The sequence below is a fragment of the Narcine bancroftii genome, chromosome 2 (assembly GCF_036971445.1).
Source record: "Narcine bancroftii isolate sNarBan1 chromosome 2, sNarBan1.hap1, whole genome shotgun sequence".
Lineage (NCBI taxonomy): Eukaryota > Metazoa > Chordata > Chondrichthyes > Torpediniformes > Narcinidae > Narcine > Narcine bancroftii.
This window is the reverse complement of record NC_091470.1, coordinates 348,293,848-348,317,201: the sequence shown is the minus strand read 5'-3', so window position 1 is coordinate 348,317,201 and position 23,354 is coordinate 348,293,848. Positions and strand designations below refer to the sequence as shown.

General features: G+C 41.7%; 1 protein-coding gene across 7 annotated transcripts in view; it reads left to right on the top strand.

Moving 5' to 3' along the window:
* The window catches only part of adgrb1a (adhesion G protein-coupled receptor B1a), a 651,114-nt gene that overhangs the window by 531,918 nt on the left and 95,842 nt on the right, over positions 1 to 23,354 (top strand). For all 7 annotated transcript variants that reach the window (XM_069922257.1, XM_069922254.1, XM_069922256.1 and 4 more), the window contains exons 20-21: positions 4,633 to 4,783; positions 10,919 to 10,988. In XM_069922257.1, the coding sequence (XP_069778358.1) occupies positions 4,633 to 4,783; positions 10,919 to 10,988 (221 nt within the window). The remainder of the gene's footprint in view (positions 1 to 4,632; positions 4,784 to 10,918; positions 10,989 to 23,354) is intronic.

Sequence of the window (23,354 nt, the reverse complement as noted above, 5' to 3'; positions counted from 1 at the left end):
CCCTTTTTAAAAAGTGGCATGACATTTGCTATCTTCCAATCTGCCAGGACCTGCCCAGAGAACTTTGGTAAATGACAACCAATGCATCGACTATAACTCCCGCCATTTCCCTCAGTACCCTTGGATGCATCTCATCTGGGGATTTGTCTGCTTTCAGTACCATTAGTTTGCTTATCACTTTCTCTTATGTAACAATTATTTTATCGAGACCCTCACCTCTCTTCACATCCCACTCTTTGGCATGCTGGACATGTCTTCCACCGTGAAGACTGACACAAAATATCTGTTCAATGTCTCAACCATTTCCTCATTACTCAATATTAATTTCCCTTCCTTATCTTCTAAGGAACCTATGTTGACTCTAGCCACCCTCTTCCATTTTATATATTTATACATTTTTTTTCTATTTGGTTTTTATATTTTGTGCTAATTTACCTTCATTTTACTCTGTGAAATGCTAAATTTTTGAAGCTTAGTGCTGCTGAGCAGAGATGGGCATTAAATTTAATATTGTCTGCAAGATAAGGTGTATATATAGATATATATTTATAGCCCTGTCAGACGTGGTCAGCTAATTTTGCATGCCTTAGCTTGCTGACATTTTTCCATACTTCAATGAAGGGCTCAAGCCTGAAACGTTATTTTTTTTTAAACCTTTGATATATATAAAGGACACTGTTTGACCTGCTGAGTTTCTCTAGCATTGTGTGTTTTTACTTCTTCCACAATGTCTACAGGTTCTCGTGTTTTTCTGCAGCACACATGTGACTTGTTGATACAAGTTGATACTTGTTGATACAATGAATCTGGACTCCCAATGTAGAAAGTCGAGGCTTGACTTTCTGGTTCTATGGAAGATTTCATCCATCCACATGACAGCGATAACTTGTTTATTCCTCAGACATATTAACTGACCTTTCAATAAAGGGCCTTCAAGCCTATTCTATTGCTTCTTTTTCTACTTTCTATTGATTTTATTCTTGAAGATTGCAATCTCAGATTCAACATTTCCAATTTCTGCCCTATTCTCCAAGTCTCTATTAGTCATCTGTTGGTCTAAGTTGCTGTTCCTCACACAAAAGCAAACATGATGAATGTTCTTACATTAGTTGGATGTTAAATCATTTGTTGGTGTGTAATCCATCTTTTTTTCTGAGAAGCCATGTGAAAGAATGGGGTAAGGATTTCCACATAAAGCATCTTTCAGAGCTTGAAATTGTGTGTTCTGACTGAAGTCCTACAAACGTCTTTCAAATACAGCATCTTTCACAACTTCTTGATGTTCAAAGAGGTTTTAAGATCTGTTTGAAATCTGCTTTAAACTTTTGTTCCTGCTGTCACGAAGGGTAACATTGTGCATTGCAAAATCCAACAAAATTCTGCAAAAAAACCCGCAAGATCCACTTATTTAGTTGTTTGTTTGATGGATGTTGCCCATAATACTGAGAGAAGTTCCCTGTTCCTCTTTGAACATCCATTGTGATTTTTATTCTTTGAGGCATGAATTCTCCGTGGTTCACTTCACTGTTTCATCCAAAAGGCAGTATTTTCAACAGTAATTTCAGGATTGCAATGAAAAATCAGCCTTAATTATGTGCCTAAAACTCTTTGACTTTGAACACATAATATGATTCTGAGGGTTTCATTGAACCAATAAATGTTACCAACTAACAAGCCCATACATAAGGATGTAAATTGTATCCAATTTGTCAAGTCAGCTAGAGTTGGGAATTACTCAGAAGGGCATATTTATCTGCCTTGTTATTGCAGAGATTTTTAAACCTGAAAATTCAGCAATAATATACAGAAATGTTACTGCTCTTTTGTGAACATTGCAATGTTAATGTTGATGACATAAAGTTCTGGAAGATTAAATTGATTGTAACTATATGCTAATAATGATCAACTACAAGTTTGGGACATCAGTTAGATAACAGAGAAAGGAACAACTGGTCAGGTCCTGCCAAGTTCTTGATGTTAATCAGATTTTAAACATGAAAAGAGTTTGACCATGTTGAGAATCAGAACATATATAGATTATTTATCAAATAAACCATGTTCAGTTTTTCAGGTGGCTTCAACATTATGGGAGAAATAATTAAATCACAGAAATCTTGTCCTCAAATCTTAAGGTTATACTGATATGCCATTTGATGATATGAATTTATCAAGGTAATCCTCACTCTAAGTTGCACAAACCCCTTATGTGATGAACTCATCCTCCTGTGTTATTGGGTGGCTGGTTAGCGACTTGTGGGGAAAAAGAGGTCCCATCGCAACCATTAAGTTAGTGGAAAATAGCAACTAACAATTTCCAGGTTTTCCAAAGGCCCATTTTTAAAGTCATTCATAGACTTCATTAATTTAATGTTTAATTAACAGATTTTTATTATTATGAGAAAAAAAAAGAACAAATCATAAAAAGTCAAACTAGGAATGCTTCAATTTTGTTGATCCACATTTTCCGTGACAGCAATTATATCAAGGATCTTTCGACAGCACAATCAAAACGACTGCATTAAAACTCCAGTCAACTAAGTTGAACTGTGGCATGAAAACTGTTCAGGAGAATAATTATCCTTGCATCCGTCATCTGCTGAGATTGCTGTACACAGCATTTCTTTGAAAATAATTCTTATTTATCACACAGCTACAAAATGACATTGACCTGCATGCATGCAGTCCTTGGTCATTGGTAGATTTGATGCTTTCACTCTTCACTTAACCCACCATTTTACTGTATTAGTTTCGACAAACACTGATTTTGTGGCTGGTGTCCCAGTCATGCCTCTGTAGAGCTTTACACTGCTCCATCAGTCTCTTGTGTCAGCTGATTGATTGGTGTGAAGTGTTGAAACCTAGCGTCAATTGAAAATAAAGTTCACATTGGACCACTGGCAAAACAAAAATGCGTGCAGTTGGAAGATAAAGAAGCTTCAGGATGCCACTAAGAGCAATTTAACACTCGTACTCGACATATCATGGATGTGCACCGAAAAGAAAATTGCCTGTTACACCTTTGAGGGAACTGGATATCAGTGGTAGGAAACACAAAAGTCTATATATGCTGTGGTTGTAGTCCTATGGACACTACAAGATTGGCTGAGTTCCTCTAGCATTTCTGTGTTTTGAATATCTCTCTACAACATTTTCTTTTCCAAAAAGTTTGGTTCCTGAAAAACATTATGACGACGATTAGGCAACTTTAAGCTGAGCACAAAGATAGTTTCAGATTTGCTGGTATCGCGGAGGAAGTTGGAGAAACATTAAATGAATTGAATTTGGGAATGCACAATGACAGGAGGGCCTAATGGGAGTCCAACTGTTGGTATTCTTCCCTCAAATAAATTAAAGTGGATATTGAAACTGGGTGTGTGCTTTTCAGTAAGGTCTGAACAGTGTACCAATGGTTTTACACAAAAGCAGAAATGCTGGGAATATTCGGCAGATCAGAATCTGTGGAACGTGAAACTTGGTTAATATTTCAGGTTGATCAAGGACCCCCATCACCCTGGTCTCAACCTCTTCTTGTTGCTACCTTCCCGCCGAAGCCTGAAGACCAGGGCATTAAGTTCAAAAACAATTTCATTCCAATACCTATCAGGCTCTTGAACCTTCCCTTGTTACACTAATCAGATGGGGCTCTGACATCAGAAAAGGACCGTCTGTACTTTTGCCAAGTCACTTTTCTTTGCACAGGATAACTGAATATGTATCTACTTTTTGTTTTATTTTAATTTAATTAAGTACACAATAATAATGTTTTTTGATTTTTAAATATACAGTATATTATACTTTTTTTCACTAACGCAACAAACAAAAACAAAACAGTCCCTCCCCCATATAACCTGATCCATTCACGTTCAGAGCTTATTTACATTTTAAGTATCTAGAGTAAAGTTGGGGAAACTATATTTTTGTTTTTTTATAATAGTTTCTTTTGTACCTTATCTGGGCTCCTATATTGGTAATTCCATGGACAAAATGACAAATTGATCAAATATCAAATCTCATTTATAAAAATAGCACGGGCGAGACAATTGTTGTACTTTTGTAGTTTTCTTCCTGACTAAATATCTGTTCATCTGCAGCAAGTCAGAATTCTAGGGCGTACGGACATTGTGCAAGGTGTATGACAATAAGGTCAACACTGACATTCATTGGAAACTGATGATATTCATTAGAACTTGTATTGATGTTTCTGGTTTTGCTGTTGGATTCTGCATTATTGTATTGTTTACTTATAATATGTTTAATAACAAGGCGGAAAAAGAAAGAAAGAATTGATGGAATGTTGCCACATATTCCCAGCATTTTTTTGTGTGTGTGAAACTGTTGGTATATGATTCAGTCCTTACTCCATAACACACAAATTCATTTGTTTCTCTTTGTGTGGCTAGTACTGGAACTGCCAACTAACATCATCATTTTCTGTTTTGATATTTGTGGTGATGGCAGCAGTGATTAGTCCACATTATTTCAACTTATGAAATTTTCCGGAAGGCATGAATTTCCCAGCTGATTCGTCGGCATCTTAAAATGCAAAGTCAGAGTTGCTGCAGTTGGAAAACCGATTGCTATTTGTTCGGTTAAGCAGTTTACTAGTCGTGGTTTCTTTGCTTTGATCGACAGGTGATCTGCACCCTTGTGGCAGCGTTTCTACATTTTTTCTTCCTGTCATCATTCTGCTGGGTGCTGACAGAAGCCTGGCAGTCATACATGGCCGTCACAGGACGATTACGAAACCGAATTATTCGGAAGCGTTTTCTTTGTCTCGGATGGGGTGAGTAGCTTGTATTTTACTCTGTATCAGTGAAAATGGTCTTGATTTTTTTTTCTTCTTTTTTGACCTCCGTAACTGTTTTAAATGGTGGCCCTACCTCTTTCATTCTGTTATGTGTGGCTGAGGCTCCTTCAGTTGATCTGCTATTGTAAGGCAGTGAGGTCAATGAGCTCATCTTCACAGATCCTGTTTAATTCGTCCACCAGGAGCCTCTCACAGAGTGTATCGCTTCCCATATCACTATCAAACATTACAACAAAGAATCACGCCCATCTCATCTGCCAAATTATTATTCTGCCTCGCCCCCTTGACCTTTACCCAGACTATAGCTCTCCATACCTCTCCCAACCATATATCTATCCAAACTTTACTTTCATGTCAAAATTCAACCTGCATTCACCATTTCAGCTGGCAGCTCATCCCATACTTTCACCACTCTCTGTGTGAAGAAGTTCTCCTGAATAGGAGTGTGAGAGGGAGGGTGGAGGAGAGAGAGAGAGAGGAGGGAGGGGGAATGGGAGGGAAGGGCAAAGTAGTGGGGGGAATTGAGAGTTGTGGTATTATTGATCATTATGGCACTTTTTAGAAAGCATTCAAAGCACAATTAATAAGTGATAAATGAATAAATAATAAATTAGTTAATAAGTTGACAAAAGACAAAGGAGGAAAAACCCAACATCCAACCCCAACCAACCAATTTTCCCTTGCAACCACTGCAACCGTGTCTGCCTGTCCCGCATTGGACTTGTCAGCCACAAACGAGCCTGCAGCTGACGTGGACATTACCCCACCATAAATCTTCGTCCGCGAAGCCAAGCCAAAGAAAAGAATAAGTGAGTAATAAAATCTGATAGATGCAACTTTTTCATTATCTCAATCCATGCAGATTTTTAGTTACTTAAAATTATTATTAGTAGCAGTGTTTTGCTGAATTGAAAGTTCTGATATTTTGATTTACTGAAAAGTTTTGGTAGATATCAATCAAGATCTGTGTTTAAATAAAGATTGCGTACAGATAAATACATAAATAAAAAAATCCACTTGTTAATTGGTGCTGTTTGAAGGGAAATTGTAAGTCATATGAATTTTGCATCCTTTTGTTAAATTCTCATGAATTAAAAGTGCATGCATTTTTCATTATGAGTATAGTCTCTTCCTTTTTTTGTTTCATTTATGTAGTTTGTGAGTTGCCAGGTCCTGGCAATGTTTTTGCCACTGTTGCATGAACAACAACTCAACGAGGGGATTGAAACACGAAAGTCTGCAGATCCTATGATTACAGTAAAAATGCAGAGAAGCTGGAGGGACTCAGCAGGTCTTGGAGAGTCCATAGGAGGTAAAGATATATAAACAATGTTTTGGGGCTCAAGGGCTCAAGACTCAAAACGTCGTTTATTCTGACCTCTGAGGACCCTGGAAGACCTGCTGAGTTCCTCCAGCATTTCTATGTCAGTAAGTGGATTGTCTGTTGTGTTCAGCAGAAACATTACTTATCACATTCAGATTTTATTACCATTCACCTTGGGGATTCTTCATTCCAGTTGAGCTTTTGGAAACCTGTTAAGCAAAGAGTGGCACGGTTAGGGTAGTGGTTAGTGCGATGTTATTACAGTTGCAGTGACCTGGGTTCGAATCCAGCCCTGTCTGTATGGAGTTTGTACATTCTCCCCATTTCTGTGTGGATTTCCTCCAGATGCTCCGGTTTCATCCCACATTCCAAAGACGTTCAGGGTTAAAAGGTTGGTCGCATGGGTGCATTTGGGCAGCACACACTCATGTGTCTCTTACCGTACTGTATCATTTTAATTTAAATTAAATTAAATCAAATTAATTTAAATTAACTGACACAAACTTGAGACTTGCGTTCACGGCTTTAGTACTATTTAGTCAGAAACTTTAAATTTTAAAGGGCTTATAAATATCATTTCTTGTTTTCCTTATATCTATCATTCCTGTGCCAGCTCTCCAAGCAAAACTTTTCAATCCTCTAGTCCCTTACATGCCCATCAACTCCACCCTGATTTTCTGCTACCCAGCTGCTCAAGGGATCATTTGCAGTGGCCAGTTAACCCACAAACTTGGAGGAAATTAGAACACTTGGTGGAAGCCCAGACAGCTGCAGGGAGATGTACACTCTCCATGCAGACAGCAGCCTAGGTCAGGATCGCGTCTGGGTTGCTGGAGCTGTGAAGCACCCACACTACCCGCCGCACCAAAACTGTGCATTTTTACACATCCAAATGCAAGAAAAGTTCATGAATTGGATTAGAATTAGATCTTTCTCTTTACTGTCACTTGCCTTCCCATATCCCAACACAATGGAATCAAACACCTCTGTAATATCACTCATCTCCAACAATGTTCATAGACAGGTCAAAGGAAAATTCTTGCTGCCATCCAAATCTCTTGTGAACTAAAATATTTGTTTGCTAATTTGTTTGCATCATAAACTGAGTTTGGAATTATCCAATTACTTCAACCGTGGCTTATCGCTCACTGGAGGGTGTCTATGAAGAGCAAACAGGGAAAATTCAAAACTCTGATGAAGAGAATGCACTTGGTTAAATATGCTTGGTTTTTATAGATTAAAAAAAGGTGAATAATGAAATTGCATAACATAAAACATCGAACTTTGCTGCCCAGTAGAGGCCTTTCGGTTCCCAATGTTATGCCAACCTATATAAACCCACTCAGCAATCTAAACTTCCCCTACCTCACACCCACAACCCTCTGTTTTTTTTGTATCTGTGTGCCTAAGAGTCTTTTAAATTTCCCAATTGTAACAGTTTCCTCCACCACACCAGGTAATGCATTCCAGGAACCCACTACTTTTTATGTTTTCAAAAAAAGTGTCCCTAACTTTCCTCTCTTCACCTTGTACAGGTGTCCTCTGGTGTTTGCTAGTCTCGCTGTGAGGGAAAAAAAAGTGCTGGCCGTCCACCCTATCTGTGCTTCTAATAATCATGTAGCCTTCTAAGTAACTTCTCATCCTTCTCCATTCCAACAGGAAAAGCCATAGCTCTGTCAACCCTGCATCATAGGACACATTCTCCAATCTAGGCAACATTCTGCTCCTCTCCATAGCTTCCATATCTTTCCTGCAATGAGGTGACTAAAACTGAGCATAATATTCCAAGGGTGGTCTAACAATCCCAAAACCAGTGAGGCCAGCATGCCATAAGCTTTCTTATCTACCCTATTAACCTGCACGGTAACCTTGAGAGATCTATGATTTTGGACCCCAAGAGTCCTTTGTTCTTCCACACTGTTAAGAATTAACCATGTACTTTGCCTTCACGTTTGACCCTCCAAAATGCAATCACTTCACACTTATCCTGACTGAACTCCACCTGCCACTTTTCCACTCAACTCTGGACCCTGTCTATATTCTGTTGAAACCTTCTACACTATCCACAACACTTCAATCCTTTTGAAAAGAAAGAAGAATATTGAATATTCCATGGCAGCAGGAAATCATTCATCCTATTTGGAATCTCTGCCAGCCCTTTGATGAACATAACCTTTCTTTCAGCTTTCTCATATCCCTGTGATTATATTCTTTCAACAGTTATTTGAATTCATTCTTCTGTTGGATCTGTGTTCAGCACTTTTTTAAGTAATATAGTACAGGTCTATTGAAATCTATTTACAACATGGTAGAAACCTCTGGCGATCAAGACCTATACGTTTTTGGAAGGTGGGAGGGAGCTGGAGCACATGTGAGAGGGGGGGGAGGGGAAATCCTTGCAGGTCATGGCAAGAAATCCTTACAAAGGGTGTTGGATTTAAACCAGTAATCTTTTTTTTCATGCCTTCCCAGTTTCTCTCGCCAATTTACTTAAATCTGTGGTCTCTGGTGTTCCACCTCTCAGCCATTGAATCAATTTATCCAGGGTATCTGATTGTGAAAATGGTTTAATTATTGGAATAGCAGCTCGTCCTGGGCCATTGAGCACGAGACAGTAGTTCAAATTTCACCATGGCAAGTGGGTGGATTTAAATTTGTGTAATGAATCTGAATTTCTTTTAATGAAAGCAAGTCTCAGTAATCGAAAGAAGAAATCTACCAGACTGTCATAAAATATGCACTGATGTCCTTCAAAGAAGGACATTTCTCACTCCAGACCCACAGATGGACAGTTAACTGCAAATTGCCTCATGAATTCTGTGGAAATTGGAAACGGACAGTAGTTGTCTGCTTTGCATCCTGCATTATTTGCATTCTGACAATAATGAAATAAAAATGGGAAAATACTGTTTGTTTCTTTGTTTGATTTAGATCTACATGGATAAATTATCTTCTCAGATACAATGCATTCCACACACAATAACTGCTATTTTTCATCTCAAATTAATTGCTATAAATTTCTCCCTATTTTTCACATGGCTTTGGCATTCATCTCTAAGTGCAGTGGGGACAATCTACCAGTGAAAATGAAGAGAGAGACCAGCTTCTTGTCAGTAACTCTGAGTGGGAGTTGGATGTACATTGAGAGTAGGTGTAAAAGACAGAACTTTGTGTCTCAGGTGGATCGATGAGTCACAGAGCTGTAATCTGCTACTTGATAATTAATTAATATTCAGAAATAATTTGCATTTGAAAGTTAAAACCCATGACTCACATGGAATGAAATTTGAGAAAGTGCATGAGCTTGATTGATTGATCATTTTTGTAGTGGATACCTTGTACCACCTTGTTCACAGTAGCTAGCTCCAACGCTGTGACACTCTCTTTATTTCATTCAGACCCGCTCTGAAGCCAAGGAAACAAATGCAGGGTGTGAAACATGAAAGTGCAGCAGAATACTGGAAATATTCAGCAAGTTGAGGTGCTCATGAAGCTGGACCTGGAATACTGTGTACAGTCTTGACTCTACTTGAGTAAAGATGCACAGGTATACTTGCAGGGAAGGTTCACCAGGTTGATTTTAGAGATAAGGGGTTATCCTTGGAGTCGCCTGGGACTTTTCTCGCTGGTATTTTGAAAAATGAGAGGGGTTCTTCCAGAAACAGATAAAATTATGAAAGGGATAAATAAGAGGCAGTGGTTTCCACTGAACATTAAGACTTGTACGAGAGTAGATTTGGTATGGAGATGAGAAGGAACTGCCTTTCCCAGAGAGTAGTGAATATGTGGAATTCTTTGCCCAAGGAAACAGTAGATGCTGCCTCATTAAATACAGTTAAAAACACCGATAATTAGATTTCTGCTCAGTAGGGGAAATTAAAGGTTAAGTAGAGAAGGTAGGCAGATGGAGCCGAGACCATGGCCAGATCAGCCATAATCTTGTCAACAAACAGTGCAGGCTTAATGGACCAGATAGCCTACACTTGCTCCTAGTTCCTGTGTTCTTAATAAACCAGATAGCGTACACCTGCTCCTAGTTCCCGTGTTCTTAATGGACCAGATACCCTACACCTGCTCCTAGATCCGACATTCTTAACGGGCCGGATAGCCTACACCTGCTCCTAGTTCCTGTGTTCTTAATGGGCCAGATAGTCTACACCTGCTCCTAGTTCCTGTGTTCTTAATGGACCAGATAGCCTACACCTGCTCCTAGTTCCTGTGTTCTTAATGGGTCAGATAGCCTACACCTGCTCCTAGTTCGTGTTCTTAATGGACCAGATAGCCTACACCTGCTCCTAGTTTCTGTGTTCTTAATGGACCAGATAGCCTACACCTGCTCCTAGTTCCTGTGTTCTTAATGGACCAGATAGCCTACACCTGCTCCTAGTTCGTGTTCTTAATGGACCAGATAGCCTCCACCTGCTCCTAGTTCGTGTTGGTAATGGACCAGATAGCCTACACCTGCTCCTAGTTCCTGTGTTCTTAATGGGCCGGATAGCCTACACCTGCTCCTAGGTCTGGCATTCTTAATGGGCTGGATAGCCTACACCTGCTCCTAGGTCCGGCATTCTTAACGGGCCAGATAGCCTACACTTGCTCCTAGTTCCAGTGTTATTCTGAATTTCTCTTGTGAAAAGCATTTATATACTGGACCAAGTATCCTCCTACAATCATAATATTCTTCACAATCGCATGCATTTACATATATTTGAGGATAATGATGCAAAATCTGCAAATTATGATGTGTGTGGTTCTCTGTAATCTGAATTGTCTTCATTTCGTTTTAGGACTTCCAGCCCTTGTTGTGGCAACGTCTGTTGGATTCACCAAATCAAAAGGATACGGGACAGTAAATTAGTAAGTAGGCCATGGCATTCTTAATAATTTGTTAATAAGTATGTAATTACCCTTCAGAAATATTCAATAAGGGCACAGTACCATTGGTAGTGTCGTTACAGTCTGATAACTCTGGTGATTCAGGTTCCATCCATACCCTGACACTATCAGTGTGGACTTTCATAGTCTTCCACTTGGATTCCCACAGAATCATAGAAATAGAAGAGAAATGGGCCCTTCTGCCTGCCATGCATGCACTGACCTTTTTTTTTCCCCATTTAAATTGAAGCTTTGACCTGCATTATCTCTGTATTTTGTGCCTTGACTGTTTTGGTGCCTGTCCAAGGATCTCTGGTTTCTTCCTGCATCCCAGTCTTCAGGTTGTTTTGACTATGATAAATTGTCCCTCGTCGGTCGAGTGGTAGAATCTTCAGGGGTTGGAGCAAAAAATGGGATGTGTGTAAGATCTGGCATTGTCTGTGAGGACTTTGTACCTTCTCCCCTTGTCTGATGGGGTTTCCTGGAATGTTCCAGTTTCCTTCTACCCTTCAAAAATGTATGGGAGTTGTAAATTAATTGGATGTAATTAGGCAGTTCAGACTCTTGGCCTGGAGGGGGCTGGCTGTATGTTGAAAACATTTTGAATTAAAAAAAAAAATAATTTGTGCAAATCAGTGCTTAGTTGATGGTCTTGTCTTGTTGGGCTGAAGGTCCATTTTTAATTGCTATATCTTTCGAGGATAACATAGGAGTCGCATAGTTGTACCTTTTCAATTCACCTTGAGTATTTCACATTGATTCTGCCTCTTCCCACCTCTTCCAGTCAGTCAGCCAGCCATCACCTTTCAGTGGATGGTTCAGCCTGTGCTACTCTTGAGTTACTCTCTTCACATACAGATCTTCATGTTTGTATAATTGTACAGTACTTTATTCAGTAAAATATAATAACGTGTAACATTTCCTCTGTCAGAACAACCTACATTTGCAGGGCTCAAGACATCATTTGTGGGAAATGGTTGACTTGAAGTGCCCCTCCACATAAAAATATTTTGGTAATAATTTAAGTGATGTGAATAATGTTTAAGTAACTTTCAGGTTTCAGTAGCATATCTTTAAAACCATTGCCTGTTATTTTATCCTGCACAGTTCAAGGAATGGTAAGTGTTTTTATTTCAAGAGCTACTTACTGCTATCTGGCAGGTATGTATGTGGAGGATACAGATGCAAAGAAGAGAATGAGATCTGATCGTAGATCAGTGCACAGCTTTCAAAGGTGGTCCAAAGTGAATACACTAATTTACCTTTTTGCCCATCAAGCTGACAAATTCCTGGAATTGTTTGGTATTCAAATTAAGGGACCCCAAATTTTGTTAGAAATGGCTATTTGTGGAAGGAAATAAAATGTGGTTCCAGAGCTTGGGTATTGAAAAAATAGAGTGAGTTGTAATAGATATGGTTGTGGTAATTTACCAAAATTATCTGGACTCTTGGGCAGGACCCAGTGGTGTGGAAGACAGCAAGTGTTATGACACTTTCCAAAAAGGAAGTAAACAAAAAGCAGGTAACTATAGGTCAGTTAGGTTAACGTCTGCAATCAGGAAAATGCTCAAACCTAACATTAAGGAAGAAATAGTGAGATATATAGATAGAAATAGTTTCCTCAGGCAGAGGCAATCTGGTGTCAGGAAGGGGAGGATTGGTTAACCAATACAAGGCATAGTTGGGATAAATGGATGAGTCTCTGGTTGGCAGTCAGTGCTGAGCAGAGTGATACATGGGCCAGCACTGCACCCACAACTGTTACAATACAGGCAGACCCCGACTTACGAGGGGGTTTGGTTCTGGGACTCCAATCGTTAAGTTGAAATTGTCAGTCAGGGTCTACCTGTACAGGTATCATACTGTCTTGTCCCTGCCAGGAGGCCGACGTCCCCGTTGGTGCTGGGAGCCCAAGGTGGTGCCAGGTAACTAGAGGGAGCAGCATCATCTTTCCAGCTACATTGTGGTTTGTAATGCATGCGCAGATTGCCATCTCTCTCTCCTTCTTCAATCTCTCTCTCCCTCCCCAGCAACGGCAATCTGCGCAAGCATTCTAAATCACTTTATTAAAAAAAAAAAGCTCTGGGTCCTTCAAACCACATTTCCTTGATGTCACTCCAAGAGGAGCACCAAAATGATGACATTTTGGGCAGGTGAGGGTGGTGGGAAATGATCTGCGAGCGCTGATTGGGCGGAACCATTTCCTTCAGAGAAGGAAAGGCAGCCACATTAATACAGGTTGACCCTGACTTACCTTTATTCAAAGCAGGTTCTGATCATCGTAACTTCAAAATATCGTATGTCGGAACATCATAAGTCGGGATCTATCATAAATAATTTGGAGGTGGGAACCAAATTAGCATATATAAGTTTGAAGATGACACTAGATTGAAAGGAAAAGCAAATTGTACATATAACCACTTACAGCACAGAACAGGCCAGTTCGGCCCTATTAGTCCATGCCGTAGCAAATCCCCACCCTCCTAGTTCCACTGACCAGCACCCAGTCCATACCCCTCTAGTCCCCTCCTATCCATGTAATGATCCAGTCTTTCTTTAAATGTAACCAATGATCCTGCCTCGACCACGTCTGCCGGAAGCTCATTTCACATCCCCACCACCCTCTGCGTAAAGAAATTTCCCCTCATGTTCCCCTTATAATTTTCCCCCTTCAATCTTAAGCCATGTCCTCTAGTTTGAATCTCCCCCTTTCTTAATTGAAAAAGCCTATCCACATTTACTCTGTCTGTCCCTTTTAAAATCTTAAACACCTCTATCAAGTCCCCTCTCAATCTTCTACGCTCCAGAGAAAAAAGCCCCAGTCTGCACAACCTTACCCTGTAACTCAGACCCTGAAATCCTGTCAACATTCTCGTGACATGGACACAGAGTCTGCAGAGAGAAATAGATGAGTTAAGTAAGCCATCCAAGACTCTCAAATTCACTAAACAAGACCTGGCAGATAGAGTACTGCATTGGTAGATGTGAGGTCATTCACTTGGATGAAAACTACAGTAAATTTTGTTATTAATTTGAATGGTGAAGGATTGTCACATGCTATTATGCACAGAAAATTAGGAGTGTTTGTACATGAATTGCAATAGGTAATCAAGAAGGCAAATAAAATGTGGCCATCATTGCCTGAAGGAATTTTAAAGCAAGGAGGTTCTCCTGCAACTATACAGGGTACTGGTAAGGCTGCACTTGCAGTATATGTTTGAGTCAGTGCAGAGGAGGTTCACCAGGTTGATTTGGGGGATGAGAGATTAAGTTCTCTGGGACTATACTCCTGGGAATTTGGAAGAATGAGAGGGATCTTGTAGAAACATTTGAAAGTATGAAAGGAGTAGATAAGGTAGAAGCATGAAAGTTGTTTCCACTGGTAGGTGAAATTAGAACATTGTCGTAAGATGTAGAGATGAGCATGGAGTATGTTTCCCAGCGTGCAGTCAATCTGTGCAATTCTCTGCCCGTGAAAATCATGGAGGCTGCCACATTAAACACATTTTAAGACGTATATATTTTTGCATAGTCTAGAAATTTAGGGCTATGGGGGCGAAGACAGGATAAGGAGTTGAATCCACAGCCATGATCTTATTGAATAGTGGAGCAGATTCATGTTGTGCATGCGAGCGTGCGAGCCCATGTCTTAACCTTTAGTTGTTTTTTTAAAAATAAATATATATATATATACATATATAAAAGGATATAACAGTTTTCAAACAATGAAGAAACTCCTTTAGCAAGTCTAACGGTGCAAATGCATACATCCCTGAAATTATGACACACAGACAGGATATTCAAGAAGATGTTTGTCACCCCTGTCTTCATTGGTCAGAGATTTAACAACTTGGGATATCATTTTAAAATTGTATAAAATATTGATGCAATTTTGGTTCCCTAGGAAAAGGAAGGATATTATTAAGCTGAGAAGGATGCAACAAATCAACCTTCTGCAGGAGCTCTATCAAGAGTGTCCTTGTTGGCTGCATCAGTGTGTCGTACGGCGGCAGAGGAATGGATCAGAGGTCAATCCACAGGACAGTAAGAGTGATAGAGAGGATTTCCCTCCCCTTCTACCCCCCCCCCCCCCAGCCTCCCCCACTATCGCATCAATGTGGTCAACCGGGATCGTTGTCTGAAGAGGGTGCGCAAAATCATTGAGGACCCCTTTCATCCTGCACACAGCATGTTTCAGCTGCTCCCATTGGGACAGAGGTTCAGGAGTATCAGAGCCAGCACCATCAAGTTGAGAAACAGCTTCTTCCCACAGCCAGTGACATTACTGAACAGCCAAAGGAATTGTTCACATTAGCCATCCAAGACTCTCAAATTCACTAAACAATATTTATTTGTATAGCTGAACACTTGTCCTGCAGATGTAGTGTTTGTCTGTATGTGTGTTGTGTCTGTGCGTTTAGCACTGAGAGCTAAATAATGCAGTTTTGTCAGGTTCTACTTGTACAATCAGGTGATATTAAACTTGACAAATATTCCCACGGTTGCTGCCAGGATTGGAAGGATGGAGTTACTGGATCGGCTGGGAATTTTTCTCCTTAGGATGTGGGAAGCTGAGGGGGGTACCTTGTATATAAAATCACAAGGGGCAGAAATGAGATGAATAATCACGACCTTCTTCGCAGGGAAGCAAAATCTATTTGAGGTGAAATGAGTATGATTTTAAAGGGACCTGAGGGGCAATGTTTTCACACATGGGACAGTGGGTAAATGGAATAAGTTCAATTTCATCTGACAGTACATGTGCAACTGACAAAACTGTTTCTCCATTTCTCAGTGTGCACACATATTATGCAGTACATACAATCTGATATGTGCATAAAGATATCATTTAAAATAAATTGAAATAATTTGGGATGATTCACTTGGTTACAGGATACAGCAGCCTCACAAAATTGTCAATCTCACAGCCTGTAGGCCCCTGCACCACCTCCTCGATTGTTGTGGGCCAAAGATACTGTGCAATGGGTCTTCTATAATTTTTTTGAGTTCATTTAAGCAATGCTCCCACCAAATGTTTCCATTAGTGGAAAGGGTCCCAGTGGTCTTCATGGCTGTTTTGATGATCCTGTGTATTGACTTCTGGTCCAATAATTTGTAGCTAACATACCTGATGCAGCCAGATGTGACCCTCTCAATTGTGGTCGTGCAAAATGTTGACAGGATGGGGCCTGGCCCTCTTATCCACCTCTGGAAGTGTGTTTCCAGGACAGGTTGTCCTTTATGTGCACACCAAGGAACTTTGTCCTCTCCACTCTCTCCACAATGAAATCATTGATGTGGAGTGGAGAAAGGTCAACCTTCCGCCTCCTGAAATCCACAATAACCTCCCTTATCTTGTTAATGAGGCAATTTAGGTTGTTCTCGCTCCTTTTTACAAATTGCTGAACCTCACTATAAGCTGACTCATTATTGTTACCGATGAGGCCAACTAATGTGGTATCATCCACGCATTTGATGATTCTGTTTGAACTGAATCTGGCAGTGCAGTCATGAGTCAGCAGGATGAACGGTAGCAGGCTGATAACATAGCCCTGAGATGCACCAGTGTTCAGTGTGATAGGAATGGAGGTTTTGCTACCAACCCAGATTGACCGGTCAAGTCCAGAATCAAGTTGCGGAGAGGGGCAATGAGTTCCAAGAGGACAGTTTATCCACCAGCCTCTGAGGTACGATTGTGCCAAGCTGAGTAAGTAAACATCTGGATGAGGCATTGTTCTCCAGGTCAATCAGGACAGAGTGGAGGGTCAAGGTTGTGGCATCATCTGTGGGCTGGTTTGGATGGTTGGAGTGGGTGCAGTGTCACTGGAAAATGTGATATGATGCATCCTGTAACAAATCTGTGCTTATCTTTAGTGTGAAATAATATTTCTCATATATAAATGTCTTGGTAGATGTTTTCTTAGTAAGTTAGTTTGTGTGGTTACAGGGGCACAAAGACAACACATTAGCATTTTAAACACACATGGTTCTTTGAGATAGAAGACAGAAGCCAGTTTGAGTTGAAAATGGATGCTGATTGAAGTTAGAGTCAAGAAGATGAAAAGGATTTATGATGGTTCTTGAGATATTGGAAACAATAGGTGTTAGTTCAGATGCACCTGTATAAATACACAACCATTTTAGTTCTGAAGAAAACAGACTTCTTGGAGACATGTGGGTCTTAATTATTCAAGAACTGCTGAAGGAAGCCATCTGTTTTTAATCAAAGCCAGTTAAGCCTGTTGAACAGAGATGAGGTCAGAGGTTGTTATGGATATGGAATAGCTTTGAAAAGGAACAGAATTTTGGAATAAATAAAACTGATGGTCATGTGGTTTCCAAGAAGTGAAACTCATCTTGGTGATGATGTAACGGTCACATGATTTGGAGAAATATATTGCCAAATTCAGACATTTTGAGTTCAGGTTTGGAACAGTTCAGCTTTGAGCTTACAGAAGTCAAAACACTGGGTCACACAGAGGTTGAAACCTTGTGAAAAACAGGGCTGAGTTACAGTAACTAGAATTGGTGTGTGTTACTCCTGGGAAAAGGTGAATACTGTATCAGTGGCTTTTGAAATAAGGAAGACCATTTCACTGTCTCTTTTGAAAAGTGGTCTATTTTTGTATGGGCACTTCGTGTAACCCTTGTCTGATTTTTAACTTCATTGTGGAAGAAAATAGCCACTTTATGAGTAAAGAGACCTGAAGATATAATGTTTAAAAGTGTTTATATAATTATTTCTGAACTGACATTGAAGCAAGACTAAAATGATGCTGAACATTTAAAGATTGACTTTTCAGAGTGGGACTTTAATTACACACAAACACATATGCACACTCCTCCATTTGCACATATTTGGGGTTAAATTTAGGGTTAAGTAAGTTTAGAGATAAATGCAAAATGTAATATTAATAGTTTATAAAAGAACTATTCTTTTGAATTTCCCCTTGCTGTTCCTGTGTTAGTGCTAACAAAGTCCCTTTAGCCCCCAGAATAATTGAAAGGGTTGTTAGTTCATAACAGTTGCTTTACCAGACACTCAAAGCACTTCAAGATCATAGAGGACAGTGCTACAGTCTTATCCCAGTTACTTTCACTTTCCTGAGTACTGGAATGCTACCATAACAAGTTGAAGAGCCAGCTACAATTATCCTTAAAAGACATTTGAACAGTATGTGGTAAGAAAGGCTTTGGGAGGACACAGGCCAAATATAGAGAATTAAGACCAGTTCTGGTAAACAACAACCAGTGTCTGTTTGCAAACTGCATATTTAGGGTGGCGCAATTAGCCTAGTGGTGAGTGCAACACTGTTATTGCGCCAGCGACTGGGTTTGTAAAGAGTTTACACGTTCTCCCTGTGTCTCCGTGGGTTTTCCCTGAGGACTCCGGTTTCAAAACTTACGGGGATGTAAGTTAATCTGGTGTAACTGGGCTGGAAGGGCCTGTTACCATGCTGTATGTCTAAATTCAAAATATATATCAATGACTCAATAAGAAAAATAAATACTGGGTGTACTGATTAACCTCAAAGTTTCAAATCCATACTGATCAATTGGTTTTAAACTGTCTGCAGGACAGTTATAACAATGAGAACTGGAGCCCGTAAAAAGGAAGGAGCCCGTAAAAAGGAAGGAGCCCGTAAAAAGGAAGGAGCCCGTAAAAAGGAAGGAGCCCGTAAAAAGGAAGGAGCCCGTAAAAAGGAAGGAGCCCGTAAAAAGGAAGGAGCCCGTAAAAAGGAAGGAGCCCGTAAAAAGGAAGGAGCCCGTAAAAAGGAAGGAGCCCGTAAAAAGGAAGGAGCCCGTAAAAAGGAAGGAGCCCGTAAAAAGGAAGGAGCCCGTAAAAAGGAAGGAGCCCGTAAAAAGGAAGGAGCCCGTAAAAAGGAAGGAGCCCGTAAAAAGGAAGGAGCCCGTAAAAAGGAAGGAGCCCGTAAAAAGGAAGGAGCCCGTAAAAAGGAAGGAGCCCGTAAAAAGGAAGGAGCCCGTAAAAAGGAAGGAGCCCGTAAAAAGGAAGGAGCCCGTAAAAAGGAAGGAGCCCGTAAAAAGGAAGGAGCCCGTAAAAAGGAAGGAGCCCGTAAAAAGGAAGGAGCCCGTAAAAAGGAAGGAGCCCGTAAAAAGGAAGGAGCCCGTAAAAAGGAAGGAGCCCGTAAAAAGGAAGGAGCCCGTAAAAAGGAAGGAGCCCGTAAAAAGGAAGGAGCCCGTAAAAAGGAAGGAGCCCGTAAAAAGGAAGGAGCCCGTAAAAAGGAAGGAGCCCGTAAAAAGGAAGGAGCCCGTAAAAAGGAAGGAGCCCGTAAAAAGGAAGGAGCCCGTAAAAAGGAAGGAGCCCGTAAAAAGGAAGGAGCCCGTAAAAAGGAAGGAGCCCGTAAAAAGGAAGGAGCCCGTAAAAAGGAAGGAGCCCGTAAAAAGGAAGGAGCCCGTAAAAAGGAAGGAGCCCGTAAAAAGGAAGGAGCCCGTAAAAAGGAAGGAGCCCGTAAAAAGGAAGGAGCCCGTAAAAAGGAAGGAGCCCGTAAAAAGGAAGGAGCCCGTAAAAAGGAAGGAGCCCGTAAAAAGGAAGGAGCCCGTAAAAAGGAAGGAGCCCGTAAAAAGGAAGGAGCCCGTAAAAAGGAAGGAGCCCGTAAAAAGGAAGGAGCCCGTAAAAAAGGAAGGAGCCCGTAAAAAAGGAAGGAGCCCGTAAAAAAGGAAGGAGCCCGTAAAAAAGGAAGGAGCCCGTAAAAAAGGAAGGAGCCCGTAAAAAAGGAAGGAGCCCGTAAAAAAGGAAGGAGCCCGTAAAAAAGGAAGGAGCCCGTAAAAAAGGAAGGAGCCCGTAAAAAAGGAAGGAGCCCGTAAAAAAGGAAGGAGCCCGTAAAAAAGGAAGGAGCCCGTAAAAAAGGAAGGAGCCCGTAAAAAAGGAAGGAGCCCGTAAAAAAGGAAGGAGCCCGTAAAAAAGGAAGGAGCCCGTAAAAAAGGAAGGAGCCCGTAAAAAAGGAAGGAGCCCGTAAAAAAGGAAGGAGCCCGTAAAAAAGGAAGGAGCCCGTAAAAAAGGAAGGAGCCCGTAAAAAAGGAAGGAGCCCGTAAAAAAGGAAGGAGCCCGTAAAAAAGGAAGGAGCCCGTAAAAAAGGAAGGAGCCCGTAAAAAAGGAAGGAGCCCGTAAAAAAGGAAGGAGCCCGTAAAAAAGGAAGGAGCCCGTAAAAAAGGAAGGAGCCCGTAAAAAAGGAAGGAGCCCGTAAAAAAGGAAGGAGCCCGTAAAAAAGGAAGGAGCCCGTAAAAAAGGAAGGAGCCCGTAAAAAAGGAAGGAGCCCGTAAAAAAGGAAGGAGCCCGTAAAAAAGGAAGGAGCCCGTAAAAAAGGAAGGAGCCCGTAAAAAAGGAAGGAGCCCGTAAAAAAAGGAAGGAGCCCGTAAAAAAGGAAGGAGCCCGTAAAAAAGGAAGGAGCCCGTAAAAAAGGAAGGAGCCCGTAAAAAAGGAAGGAGCCCGTAAAAAAAGGAAGGAGCCCGTAAAAAAGGAAGGAGCCCGTAAAAAAGGAAGGAGCCCGTAAAAAAGGAAGGAGCCCGTAAAAAAGGAAGGAGCCCGTAAAAAAGGAAGGAGCCCGTAAAAAAAGGAAGGAGTCCGTAAAAAAGGAAGGAGTCCGTAAAAAAGGAAGGAGCCCGTAAAAAAGGAAGGAGCCCGTAAAAAAGGAAGGAGCCCGTAAAAAAGGAAGGAGCCCGTAAAAAAGGAAGGAGCCCGTAAAAAAGGAAGGAGCCCGTAAAAAAGGAAGGAGCCCGTAAAAAAGGAAGGAGCCCGTAAAAAAGGAAGGAGCCCGTAAAAAAGGAAGGAGCCCGTAAAAAAGGAAGGAGCCCGTAAAAAAGGAAGGAGCCCGTAAAAAAGGAAGGAGCCCGTAAAAAAGGAAGGAGCCCGTAAAAAAGGAAGGAGCCCGTAAAAAAGGAAGGAGCCCGTAAAAAAGGAAGGAGCCCGTAAAAAAGGAAGGAGCCCGTAAAAAAGGAAGGAGCCCGTAAAAAAGGAAGGAGCCCGTAAAAAAAGGAAGGAGCCCGTAAAAAAAGGAAGGAGCCCGTAAAAAAAGGAAGGAGCCCGTAAAAAAAGGAAGGAGCCCGTAAAAAAGGAAGGAGCCCGTAAAAAGGGAAGGAGCCCGTAAAAAGGGAAGGAGCCCGTAAAAAGGGAAGGAGCCCGTAAAAAAGGGAAGGAGCCCGTAAAAAAGGGAAGGAGCCCGTAAAAAAGGGAAGGAGCCCGTAAAAAAGGGAAGGAGCCCGTAAAAAAGGGAAGGAGCCCGTAAAAAAGGGAAGGAGCCCGTAAAAAAAGGGAAGGAGCCCGTAAAAAAGGGAAGGAGCCCGTAAAAAAGGGAAGGAGCCCGTAAAAAAGGGAAGGAGCCCGTAAAAAAGGGAAGGAGCCCGTAAAAAAGGGAAGGAGCCCGTAAAAAAAGGGAAGGAGCCCGTAAAAAAAGGGAAGGAGCCCGTAAAAAAAGGGAAGGAGCCCGTAAAAAAAGGGAAGGAGCCCGTAAAAAAAGGGAAGGAGCCCGTAAAAAAAGGGAAGGAGCCCGTAAAAAAAGGGAAGGAGCCCGTAAAAAAAGGGAAGGAGCCCGTAAAAAAAGGGAAGGAGCCCGTAAAAAAAGGGAAGGAGCCCGTAAAAAAAGGGAAGGAGCCCGTAAAAAAAGGGAAGGAGCCCGTAAAAAAAGGGAAGGAGCCCGTAAAAAAAGGGAAGGAGCCCGTAAAAAAAGGGAAGGAGCCCGTAAAAAAAGGGAAGGAGCCCGTAAAAAAGGAAGGAGCCCGTAAAAAAGGAAGGAGCCCGTAAAAAAGGAAGGAGCCCGTAAAAAAGGAAGGAGCCCGTAAAAAAGGAAGGAGCCCGTAAAAAAGGAAGGAGCCCGTAAAAAAGGAAGGAGCCCGTAAAAAAGGAAGGAGCCCGTAAAAAAGGAAGGAGCCCGTAAAAAAGGAAGGAGCCCGTAAAAAAGGAAGGAGCCCGTAAAAAGGGAAGGAGCCCGTAAAAAGGGAAGGAGCCCGTAAAAAGGGAAGGAGCCCGTAAAAAGGGAAGGAGCCCGTAAAAAGGGAAGGAGCCCGTAAAAAGGGAAGGAGCCCGTAAAAAGGGAAGGAGCCCGTAAAAAGGGAAGGAGCCCGTAAAAAGGGAAGGAGCCCGTAAAAAGGGAAGGAGCCCGTAAAAAGGGAAGGAGCCCGTAAAAAAGGGAAGGAGCCCGTAAAAAAGGGAAGGAGCCCGTAAAAAAGGGAAGGAGCCCGTAAAAAAGGGAAGGAGCCCGTAAAAAAGGGAAGGAGCCCGTAAAAAAGGGAAGGAGCCCGTAAAAAAGGGAAGGAGCCCGTAAAAAAGGAAGGAGCCCGTAAAAAAGGAAGGAGCCCGTAAAAAAGGAAGGAGCCCGTAAAAAAGGAAGGAGCCCGTAAAAAAGGAAGGAGCCCGTAAAAAAGGAAGGAGCCCGTAAAAAAGGAAGGAGCCCGTAAAAAAGGAAGGAGCCCGTAAAAAAGGAAGGAGCCCGTAAAAAGGGAAGGAGCCCGTAAAAAGGGAAGGAGCCCGTAAAAAGGGAAGGAGCCCGTAAAAAGGGAAGGAGCCCGTAAAAAGGGAAGGAGCCCGTAAAAAGGGAAGGAGCCCGTAAAAAGGGAAGGAGCCCGTAAAAAGGGAAGGAGCCCGTAAAAAGGGAAGGAGCCCGTAAAAAGGGAAGGAGCCCGTAAAAAGGGAAGGAGCCCGTAAAAAGGGAAGGAGCCCGTAAAAAGGGAAGGAGCCCGTAAAAAGGGAAGGAGCCCGTAAAAAGGGAAGGAGCCCGTAAAAAGGGAAGGAGCCCGTAAAAAGGGAAGGAGCCCGTAAAAAAGGGAAGGAGCCCGTAAAAAAGGGAAGGAGCCCGTAAAAAAGGGAAGGAGCCCGTAAAAAAGGGAAGGAGCCCGTAAAAAAGGGAAGGAGCCCGTAAAAAAGGGAAGGAGCCCGTAAAAAAGGGAAGGAGCCCGTAAAAAAAGGGAAGGAGCCCGTAAAAAAAGGGAAGGAGCCCGTAAAAAAAGGGAAGGAGCCCGTAAAAAAAGGGAAGGAGCCCGTAAAAAAAGGGAAGGAGCCCGTAAAAAAAGGGAAGGAGCCCGTAAAAAAAGGGAAGGAGCCCGTAAAAAAAGGGAAGGAGCCCGTAAAAAAAGGGAAGGAGCCCGTAAAAAAAGGGAAGGAGCCCGTAAAAAAAGGGAAGGAGCCCGTAAAAAAAGGGAAGGAGCCCGTAAAAAAAGGGAAGGAGCCCGTAAAAAAAGGGAAGGAGCCCGTAAAAAAAGGGAAGGAGCCCGTAAAAAAAGGGAAGGAGCCCGTAAAAAAAGGGAAGGAGCCCGTAAAAAAAGGGAAGGAGCCCGTAAAAAAAAGGGAAGGAGCCCGTAAAAAAAAGGGAAGGAGCCCGTAAAAAAAAGGAAGGA